At 27.2% G+C, this 12,324-nt stretch overlaps 2 protein-coding genes across 9 annotated transcripts; both read right to left on the reverse strand.

The window, feature by feature from the left end:
- Positions 1–1,410: 1,410 nt before the first annotated feature.
- LOC122716750 lies at positions 1,411–10,746 on the reverse strand. 8 transcript variants are annotated; one of them, XM_043940101.1, is made up of 10 exons: positions 10,450–10,746; positions 9,069–9,193; positions 7,677–7,769; positions 4,896–7,238; positions 4,718–4,806; positions 3,951–4,088; positions 3,245–3,421; positions 2,495–2,617; positions 2,129–2,233; positions 1,411–2,011 (listed from the first exon to the last, which is right to left on the reverse strand). In XM_043940101.1, the coding sequence occupies exons 3-10, from the start codon at positions 7,744–7,746 to the stop codon at positions 1,697–1,699; spliced, it is 3,360 nt and encodes a 1,119-aa protein (XP_043796036.1). In that variant the 5' UTR covers positions 7,747–7,769; positions 9,069–9,193; positions 10,450–10,746; the 3' UTR covers positions 1,411–1,696. The 8 variants fall into 8 exon arrangements, with proteins under 8 accessions (XP_043796036.1, XP_043796037.1, XP_043796035.1 ...); XM_043940102.1 differs by having other exon boundaries at positions 10,422–10,746; XM_043940100.1 differs by having other exon boundaries at positions 10,348–10,746.
- Positions 10,747–11,554: 808 nt separating this feature from the next.
- Positions 11,555–12,298, reverse strand: LOC122716848 (uncharacterized protein KIAA1143 homolog). The gene is made up of 3 exons (XM_043940296.1): positions 12,165–12,298; positions 11,833–11,965; positions 11,555–11,759 (listed from the first exon to the last, which is right to left on the reverse strand). The coding sequence occupies exons 1-3, from the start codon at positions 12,273–12,275 to the stop codon at positions 11,593–11,595; spliced, it is 411 nt and encodes a 136-aa protein (XP_043796231.1). The 5' UTR covers positions 12,276–12,298; the 3' UTR covers positions 11,555–11,592.
- Positions 12,299–12,324: the final 26 nt, after the last annotated feature.

Genomic DNA, 12,324 nt, shown 5'->3' on the forward strand with positions numbered 1-12,324 from the left:
ATTTGTTCATTTTATAAGCAATACATTATTTAAATATGCATTCATAAATAAATTCATTAAAATACATAAAATATTTAAAATAAATTTACATGCAAATACAAGTATATTTTATTGCAAGTATAATCTAAAATATATTATAAATAAACTACAAATTGTAATACAATGTTGGTATACTTTATTTTTATAATCATATAATATTGTACAAATTATTACAGTAAAGTATATATTTCTGTAATTACGACTATGAATGTTTTTCTGTTTTACCAACATATTTTGCCATAAAAGTGGCTGGCAAATGGTAGTAGAATTAAATAATACAACCATACAATGTAAAAATGCACTATGTTATTTTCTTTGTTGAATGCAAATTTTTCCTCTAAAATTATTTCCTACGATAACGTACAAAACTTATTAAGGAAAAATCGAAATTATTAAATTAAATCTGTTACTTCTTTCGACTATCTACATATTCATATAAGTCTATTATAAATCCATAGTGCTTACAAGAAGATAATTAATTGTCCCTTCTTATATCGCTATTACTATACTAGAATAATTTTACATATTTATATATATAATATTTTTCTAGATATTATATATATACATATATAAATATATATGTTTAAATGTCGTGATGTTCATACTAACAAGTTCGGTGTTCCATGACAAATTGATTGTTTCAACAGAAAAAATGTATACACATATGCGTGCCATCCTATTTTATTGATATAATCGTTTATATTATATTCTATGTTAATGTACATTTTTGTTTATATAAGAGCGCAAAAATAAAACTTAATATTTTATTACAATGTCTGCGACGAAAAATTTCAACTTATAGAAGTAGATACAATTTACAACTTCAAAAAATTTTTGATTTTATAACTTACTTCATACACACAACTTTATGAAATATTACAAATTAAGCAGAGAATTATAAATTCCATATTCGTCGCTTAAAAGTATGATGGCGAAATTAAAAAAAGAAGTATACATTTGATAGAAAGAAAAGTTAGAAAAACTATTGGTACTTGTTATTCACCAAAAAACATTGCGAAATTATCTAGGGCACTCCCGTTGATTAATACAATTTGTTTGTATATTATTCAGAAATTGCTTCGCAACATGACGCGTAGACACATCGAATATATGGAGTAAGGACAGTTTATCGTTTATTGCCCTACGTAATCGTATTAGCATTAATAACAAAATAGAATTAATTCAAATATATTTGTCTTAGAAAAAGAATTTATATTATTAGTCAATTTACTATTCAAAAGTGATTCGCAGTATGACATGTGAGTGTCGCATAAAATGTAAATATTCTTCATATTTATAGGTTTTTATAGGCGTGTAGGTCAGGAATATGCAGCTCTAGGATTAACCAAGGAATTAGACTGAAGGCCACCCTTTAATATTTTTACAGTCTATTTTATCTATGTCTGATAACAACAATAAAAATTCTTAAATAAATATATCGGTATAATCATTGATGGAATATTATTACGCAATCAACTAGTTTTTTTGCCAAGAGTTGTAGGTTTAGTTGTAGGTTGTAATTGCGTCTTAAGCATAATATGCATACACATGTACACGGCACGTCAGTCATTGTATATTACAATGACCAGTATGGAGTACCACAAAATTACGTGAAATTCATTAAGACAAGACACATGTATCACTCTGCTGATCATTGCTATTTTCCTCTGCCTTGAGATGTACCCGACCTGGTTGTAGGTTTTGCTGGTTGTGGAATAATTGTAATTTCATCATTGATCTTCAATGGTTTAAGAAGGGAGTCATTGGATCTGGACGATGGAGATGAAGGTGTATTCTTCTTGTCCATTACTCTTTTAGCTACGACACTATGCGCCGAATATACGTGATTTTCAAACTGCTTATACATTCCAAACGTGGCAGTGCAAACTGTACATTTATAAGATAGATGTGCTGGTTTTAATGTCATTCCATGATCTCGCGCAACATGATTTAGTAATTTCCATTGATATACCTAAAAATTAAAATCCATAGCCCTCAAGTATCATGTTGCCTTAATTCATATTTTTCAATCTGATACGCATATAATTTCATATATTCAATAAATATATTCAATAAATATAAAACTTACCCTGCCGCAAGCTGGACAGCGACCAGCATCTTTTCCTCTGTTTGCAGCTTCTTGCATACTAGATGTAACTAAACCATGAGATCCAAGTAAATGTCTTTCCAGACCCTATAATAATAAAAAATTTAATATTATTATAATTTTATTTTTATAGATAATAATATATTAAAAATTTATAATAAAAATATAATACTTTGGAATAATATTAATTTTTTTTAAATTTAATTTATTTTAATTTTTTTAAATAATAAATATGCATATTAATATATGTATTATGTATTATTTATTATGTTAATTTATATTTAAATTTAAATTTAAATTTAAATTTAAATATGAAATTTATTTAAGAAATAATATATTTATACATACCTGGTCTGTGAAAAACCGAAATTGACATTTTTGACAATTCAATGGAGGTCTATTATAAATCATCTTTGGATGTATTTTAACTTTGTGAATCCACTGCATATGATTACGTAGTTGTTCTAAATCCTGAAAAAAAAAAATATAACTTTATAATATATAAAACATAATAATTATAATATCATTTAATTACAAAAAATATTAAAATTATTTAAATATGAAATAATAAATTGAATAAATCTCATAATCCATTGTTTTTCTTGAATTTAATTTCTTTTTTAATAGCTTAGATATTATTTTTTAATTTTCTATTAATATTTTCCATTTTTACTTAAATATTTTTTAAAAATATTCTTGAATTTTCATTAAATATTCTATTTAATTTATTTTTCAAATTTAAATTATTTATTTAAATTTTAACTTGAAAATAATTTGAAAATAACTATATCAAAAATTATATAAATATTAAATTATATAAATATAAATTTTTAAGAGTGATAATCATAATATTAACTTTTTGAAAATTCATGAAAGATAAAATAAAATAATAAATGCACTCTATTTGATACTTAGATACATATTTTTCTAATATAATTAATGATAACAAATATATTTATATAAGTTCATAAAAAATTTGAATATAATAAAAATTTATATTATAAATAAATAAATACTTAAAGATCATCATAAAGATATGAGATATTATTTTATAAAAATTCAACAAATAAAATTCAACATAAATCTAATATAATTTACCTTAATATACCCATCGCAAATTTCACATATAACAAATGTGGTTTTTCCTCCAGATTTTGATGAAGTTCCAGAACCAGGAATAGAGGTTTGAGATGTTGTACGTGGTAATGGAGTTATAGATATACTTGGTTGACTTAACAATTTTGCTGTAGGATTTTTGGGACTTGTTGTTGTATTCTGAAAAATATAAAATGCATTAATTATTTTAAATATAATAATATTTAAGAAAATGAATTATTTTTTGATTGAAAAAGTTTTTGATTTAATTAGGTTATTGCCAAACACACTATATCTCATCAAAAATTTTTTATTTTATGACTACTTTTATTATTTACATTATTATTTATTTTATTATTTACATTGATGAATTTTATAAAGATAATACAAAAGGTTATAAAAATTCTCAATGAATTATATGAATATCAAGAAAAAAATTAAATATTTGCAAGATATTATAAGGATCAAAATACACTGCTGAAATTAATAATTACGAAACTAATTGCACTGCACACTAATGATATGTTTAGCCATAACTTTACATATATTGTTAAATCCTATAAGCAATTGTGTACAGCTTTAATTAATATATAAATCTCAAGAAATCGGTTATGAAAGCCATTTTTCACCTGCGAAACACGTTATCCATGCGATCACAAACTTTATAAAATCAATTTAATCTTCCTGATAGGTTCCAACAATTATTTACCTGTGATGAGGACAATCTAGAGAGAGAGTCGATTACGTTGGGTACAAGTGCAATGGGTGTGGGTTGACCGGAACTGCCGCCGCTACTGCTACTCACTCCCGAGACAGCCGACATGACAGTCCCAGAGCCACCCACCACCTGTCACCACCCATATATTTTTTTACTAATTCTTAAATTTTTATTTACTTGAATTTGTGAACCTGTAGCTTTTTATAAATATCGATAAAAACAGAATGATTTCGATGAAAATTCATAGAAAAAAATTAATATATGCTGCTGTTAATGGATAAATAGAAAATAAAATATCTAAATGTGAATTATAAAATAAATATATAATTTAGATTTTTTCTTTTCATAAGATTAATAAATTAATCATTTTTTAAATGCAATATACAAAATATAGTGAAATCACTTTTTTAAATATTTTTTTATACATACAATATATTGATTAATAATATAATTATTATAAAAATTTTCAAGGAAAGACATAAGCATAAATAGATATCTGTGTGTATATATGTGCATATCATATGTGTGCTTATACATTTTAATTAAAATTAAAAACTAGATTATTTTAAGGGCATGACTTTACATCATTATCATTGCCCATACTATTAAAAAAATTACAATAATGATATTAAAATATATTTAATATGCAACATAATTCCAAAATATTTAAAAAAAAATTATATATTCCATATTATAAAAATACTTCAATACTTTTCTATTATTAATAGATAAATTATAAGAAATAAAAATATTTTTACCTGAAATATTTGGTTACTACCAAATTGATACGAAGTAGGGACTAACAAACCAGATGATGTTGGACGATACATCATTCCTGCAACATTATCTAAAATACAAAATATATTACAATCAAATTTATAAAATCAATATAACTTTATATATAATATATATTAATTTTAAATAATAAATAGTTACCTTGTCGCATTGTTGTACCACCTGGTCGTAACGTTTTCAAATCTGAATATCTTGGTTGCATAGGTGGCCGTCCTCTTCCGCGACCAGTGACTGGAGCAGGAAGTAATTTTGGTAAAAGTGGTTGAGGTCCTTTACCACTCATTGCCATTGCAAGTGCACTGGGATTAGTTGGTGCAACAGGCCTTGCTCGATTTAATCTTGGAATTTTTGCTGGAGGTTCCCAATCAGCAGCTGGTTCGAGATTTTTTTCTGGTCTAAATTTCTTAGTACAAGCAAGTATATGTCGTGTTAATTTCCCTTTTTGGTTATCCTCAAATGGACAATTAGGACATTGATGAAAAGCTGGACCCCGTTCCAACCTCCCGCGAGTATTATGTTCTGCTTCCATATGGAATAAAATATCATGAGGACTACGCACTTCAATTGGACAAAAATTACACTTGTAGACATAATTGCGCATATGTGGAGTTTCTAAATGATGTTGCATGACTAAAGTTGATTCTGTTTTAAAATTACAGAATTCACATTTTTTCAGTTCTAAATGGAATGGTTCATTATTTTCTTTACTAAATTCTAAGTTCTTAATGAGCGAATTTATAGCTAATTGAGTTTCAGCCGATGTGCTACCTTTGCCCTGTTTACGTTTTTGAGTCCGTAAAAGATCAGTTTGCACATATTCTTGAACAAGATTCACTCCAATTTGCATGAAAAATTTTCCCAATGGTAAATCAAAATATGTTAGTACTTTATTCCTATCATCTTGCCGTATATCTTGTTTATCACTTATGTTACTAAATCCAGATTCAGTTATATCTAATGAATTGTCACCCCTGTCTTCATCTTTTTTACTCTTACAGTTTCCTTCATTTTCACTTTCTTCACTTTTATCCTTATTTTTTTGATTCATATCTAATGAATCTTCATCACATTCTTCTCTTTTATTTTCTTCTATGCCTCTTTGGCTTCTTTCTTCCTTTTCTTGTTCTTCTAAACATTTTTCCAATTTTGTAACAAATTCTTTTAATGGTTTCAGAGGTGGTTTTTCATATACATATGGTACTATAAAAGATGGTGCTTCTACCACAAACATATCATCAGTTAAAGTAGGTAATATAGGAGGTGTTACTGTTGGTGTTACTGTAGTCATACTAGTAGTTTTAGGGCTTAATTGTGCAGTTTTTGATGTCATGGGCACTGGTGTAATAGTTGTCCTCATATTAGGATACATAGTTTGTGTTGTCATTCCCATTGGAACTACTGAAAATGAACTAGTACTAGAAACAGTGTGATGGGGTTTACTGCTACTCACAGGAACACCACCACGCCCAGAGAGTATAGAATTTGTGTCTATAATAACTAAAGTAGGTTCTTTTTTTCCTCCTTTTACAGATTTACTACCAGCAGCAATTTCTACCAATCGTTTAGTATCATTAACTACAATAGTAGTTTTACTATTTTTGACTGGTGATTTTAATTTAGAATTTTCTTTGTCTTTACTATCAACACCAGCTAAAGGATCTTCTGGCTTAATTTCTTCAATATCTGAACCATCATCATCCACTTCCTCTTCTATTTCTTTTTCTATATAACTTGTCCTCTTTATATTACGAGAACTTCTTCTTGGCGTAATACTACTAAGATCTACTTGCTTTCTAGATTTTCTTTGTTTTGAATCTTTATTAGCACGTTCTGGTGAAGTATTGTGACCATTTTTTGCACTATCAGTTATTTCTTCAATATCAGGACTATCGCAACTTCCATTTTCTTCACAGATTTTCACATCAGATGTATCCATGCTACTATCAGCAATGTCACTACTGACATTAATTTGTAAATCACTACTGCCTGATGAATCTTTATTATCTTTAAGGGCAGAATTTTTCATAGTGAACACATCATCATTATCTGAATGTATTTCTGTTATGTTTTCATCAAGACATTCAACATCTGAATTATTACTTTGTTCATCAACTTCCATAGATTCACATGATGTGTTTTTACACTTATCTTCAGTCTTAGACACTTCACTAAAATTGTTTATCTCACTGACACCCTCTGAGGATTTAGACATTTTAGAGTCATTTTCTGACTCTGACATTTCACTTCTTTTACTTCTACTTTGTGCTATCCCATTCTGTTCACTATTTTCAGGTTCTAAATCCCTTTCTTCAATTTCAACTTCCATTCTATGTTTGTCCTCATCATCTTCATTTCCATTTGCTTCCCTTTTTTCTTTTACTACACTATTAATTTCTTTTGACACGAGTTTGGATATATTAGTATCCGCATCAATGAATTCTTCCTTGTCATTATAATTTCCATTAATCCCATTTGGAATCACATCTGCAAAATATAATAAAACATTTTTATACAAAATGTTAATATCTTTTTAATGTTAAATATATATCATATTTAAATATTACATGACAAATGAAGAAAACTATTAATATTTTTCAATAATCTAATTATAGATTATTAATCAAATTACTAAAATTATTTAATGAAATGTATTTATTATTGTAATTATTAACATAAATTAAAGAATGTAATTTAATATATATTAAATGAGAAACATTTTTATACGATATAAATAAAGTACAGTTTTTTAATGACACCCAAATTTAATTAAATGATAATAATAGAATAATGTCAAGAAAAAATTAAAAATCTAATGTCATTATTTAACAATAATCAAAAAAAATGTGAAATAAATATAAAAATGAAAATTGAAAGAATCAGAAGGCTGTTCTAATAATTTCAAACAGGAATGGAATATTATACCTTTAAGAATCTTATCAGGACTAGCTTGAGACGAGTCCTTAATAGGGGGTTCTTCCAGCGTGCCTTCCATGGGGCCACCACTGTGCAGTTGATCTAAACAATTAATAAGAACACAGGAATAAGCGGCTCGTGGCGACGACGCGTTTCATTACATCGACGATATGAACGCGAGGGCGGGGAAAGAGAGGGAATTTTTAGCGGGGCCGAATTTTTCAAAATGGCGCTGCGAATTCCGTACTCCTATTTCCTTGTTCCCATAACCAACAAAGTTCGTAGTATGTTACTCTCCAGTCGACGCGTTACCGAAATGCGTTCACTTGGTTCGGAAAAGTCTTGGCACACACAGATTATAGAAACGATTAAAGAACAGAGAACTACTAATGAATAAAAATGATCGAATAAGCGAAATCCTGTGTAGTAGCTTGAATGGTTAGCGTCTCTCAGTCAGTCACCTGCACTCGCTAGCCACCGCGTCCGAGCGCCAGCCAGCCAGCCAGTCAGCCCTCCACCGTACCTCTCTTCACTCAACCTTCACAACCTACCAACCTACACCTATATCTACAACTTACACATCGAACTTTCGCCTCTCCTATACATTCACATATATGTAAACATACACGCAATCATACGCACACACGCCTTAATCATCCATAGGTGAGCGCGCGAGCGCACAACCTTCCGAACTCTATACTACATGCCGGACAACACGCCAACCACCTACAGAACAACCCTATGACCTACCGAATCTGAATATGACAGATTGATTTCCTACGACAATACAACATTTAAATGAATTTCCCTTACAAATATTCAATAGTTTACATCCATGTGACAAGAAAAACTGTGACAAACAAACATTCTAATATAGACGAAAAAAGAACTAGATAAACGCATACCATTTTGTTAAATTATGTATATATATAAATGTGATCCATCCGATTAGCGTTTACATCCAAAATCCTACTAGAATTTTTCCATTTACTGCTTATAGTCATGTCAAACACTCGTTCGTTGAAAAAAGTTTTTTGCTTATCTAGTGTATAAAATATAATAAAATTAAGATAAACTTTCTTTTTTAATCCGTTTAAAAAACACAACACATTCTTTTAAAAAAATCACATTCTTCTAAAAGATGCTGAGTATACTTTAACCTACACAAATGCTTAACTTGATGCAACATGCTTCATCGTTGAAAATAATAGTATTATTTGGAATTCGGAAAACGCGAAAAAGAATTCGAGTGATTGAAGACATAAGGAATTCCATTCAGTATGCTCGTTCGGGACATGTCTCGTGCTACTTAACTCGCTATCCACGAATCCCGGCAGATCTATGAGGTAATGGAACGCGTACTCCATCCATCTCCTGTCACCAGGCACAAATAATACGCACCTGACCGCTTGCTGTCCTAAACAATTTTCTGATACCGCGACATTTTCACAACCTGCAATCTTCAGTGGCGGCGGTGGAGTTACGATTTGTCCTTATACACACGATACACGATTTATTCACAAAACCTGTAAATAGTGAACATTCATCGCTGAAAATTAGGCACCAGAGGGCAGGCGCGACGTTGGAAACGTTAAAAAGTTATGCCCAGGGCCGTCGCAAAAAAATGGGCTCTTTTTTATAAAAGTTAAATAGAAATAAAATTAAAAAGAATCACAAAATAGACAAGAGATTTAATAATCTCTGTTTTATTTCGACGCTATTTTATCACTATATAACTGTTTTTTATATGAATGGAATTAATTTGAAACAAAAATTAATAATATAATATAATAAAAAGAAAAATTATTGATTTAATTAAATACTGAGTAATTTCTTTGCTTCTATTTTAAAAATAAAATAACAAAACTGGATTCTATCTATCTGTGATACGTTTGTTTATTTTATAAAAAAATATATTTAAAATATTTAAAATATATAAAATTATTATAATTATTTAAATGTTTTAATAATTTAAAATATATAAAAAAAAACATGATTCAGTCATTTTTTATTTTAATATGCTATACATATTAAAATAAAGAAATATATAATTATATTAATTATACTTAAATAAACAAAATTAGAAATATTAATATATAATATATATTTTATTTAGTTGATTTGAAAAATTCTGCAATTTTAATAATTTATATTAATTATTTAAAAAATTCTACTGTAATTTTAATATACAATATTTCTCTCAGGATTCTTCGTATATTGCTGATCATGCACTTAAGCAAAATAATGATGCAAGATTCAAAGAATAAATACTTTGCTTAAATATAATTTCAGAGATAAATTATTAGCGAATTTCCTTATCAGATCGATAAATTAAATATAAAAATAATGATAATAAAATATATTATAAATTTCATTAAATAATTTTCAATTCGTAAATGTTATTAAAATATTTAATATAATTTAATTAAGTTACGTATGTTAATGGCAATCGATATATCATAAATGAATTATATGATTATAATAATAATAATCTATTTATATTACAATTTATCAAAGAGATGTAAATAGCAATGCATACATTCAAAACAAATAAAACAATTCTATTGAAAAAAATCTATTTAACAAAAGATAGGAGTTAAAAGTATGGGAAATGCGCAAGGGAATTGAGAGGATTGTCACGGCCCTGGTTATATTGTGTTATTCGGTATCAAAACTATACAAATCATAAAATCCAACAAATCAATCGCAAGTCCCTTGGCGTTCTTTTACAAATAATATTTTGTTTTTATCTACGATCAGAAGCTGAAACACTCATGTTTACTGATTCATTGAAATTTAGAAAGCTGCCGCCATCTCTTCATAAGGGCTGGCTCAACTGTCGAACAGCTGCCGTGGTGGTCGCTAGCCGATCGCGATTATCCCCACAAAGAGGACTAATAATCAAAACACACACACATCGCAAATGCCGCGCTATTTAAATTCACTGACCGTTCGTAGCACTGATAAATATTCGGCTACACATGCAACTCCTTCGACACTTGATATACACCGTTTTTATATCAGAATTATTCACATATACTTTGTGTTTATTTGGGTTCGACGTCACGGATCCTTCTTACCTTCGTCGTCGAAAACTGCCAAGATGGCGACGATAATCACGTGACCGTAAATTTTATGACGTACGTGTAATGTTAAAGGGACGAAACGACCAGTAGCGTTTGTTATATATAGTCACGTGATCTGGTACACGTGCACATCCAATGAGAGGCTCTCTCAAGAATAAGGACAATCTGCAATTGCAACAATGTATAGTAATAGGGTTGACTAACAAGTCCCCGCCCTTTTCTGTAGATTTCTTCATGAGACACCCCTGATACGAGTAAGAATATTTAAAAATTTTATCATTTTTATAAATTTAGTTATATAAAATATATTTGTATGTATGTGCGTATAATTAATATTTATTTATATTTAATATATATTATATATTATATATATATTATATTATATATATATATATATATATATATATGTATATATATATGTATATATCAAAATGACGTGATTTTTTTATAATAAATTTTTATTTTATTTGCAATTATTTTTTACAATATTAGAAAAAATCATTTAATTTACATATATAATTAAGTATATAATTTTAATTCTTTTATAAAGAGATATTTTTATTTATCAAAATTTTTTATATTTATAAAATTGATTATATTTAATTTGTTAACATTATTATTTATATTTTATTTATATAAATTTTTGTTGAATACATAAATGTATTTTACATAATTTTGTTATAATAAATAATATTTATATTATATTAATTATTATATATTATAAAGTCTATAATATATATATTAAAAATATATTTGAAATATTTTTCAGAATACATATAATAAGCTTCATTTCATATTTTATATATTTTAATTATAAAAATATTTAATACACATAAGCATTATAAATTATCATCATCATTTTCATTGAAAGATAATATAACTTTTTCTTGTTTTGTTTTCTTTATTTTCTTTTTTACTGGTTTATCTGCTGGTTCTAATTCTGTTGTTATTTTGTTTTTTCTAAATATAATTCGTTTAGATAAATCTGCAGGAGCATTAGCCTCTTCTACAATATAATATTGATATATAATTTATCTTTTATTATTTAATATTACAAGTAAAAGTTATGAAACTTATACCTTCTTCTTTTTTTTTCTTATATGCCTCTGCTTGCTTTGCAGTTAAATGTTCAGAATTTAATACAACTACAACAGGTTTCTCTTCTTCACGTTCTTCTTCATCATTATCTGAATCTTGTGGTAATATTTCTCTCTATTTTAAGACATTATTTAAATAATTATTTATACTGATTATAAACAAGCACTTATTATAATATATTTAATGATTTAATGATAAATATTTTTTATTATAGTATATAATTATTAATACATAATTACGTTATAGTTAATAGTTAATAGTTTTAGAATTGAATAATAATTAATGTATAACGAATAATAATAAAATATAATACCTTCGTATCGATTGTAGGTCCTTCCTTATATCCGATTTGTTCTTTTAATTCGCGTAAAAATTTTGGTTCATTCGGTTTAATATATGAAACATTATGTTTTTTTCTAGACATTATATTGTCTTCCTAATATTTGAAAATATAACCTAACTTAAGGATATCA

The sequence above is a fragment of the Apis laboriosa genome, unplaced genomic scaffold (genome assembly GCF_014066325.1).
Source record: "Apis laboriosa isolate Shangri-la unplaced genomic scaffold, ASM1406632v1 scaffold49_cov149, whole genome shotgun sequence".
Lineage (NCBI taxonomy): Eukaryota > Metazoa > Arthropoda > Insecta > Hymenoptera > Apidae > Apis > Apis laboriosa.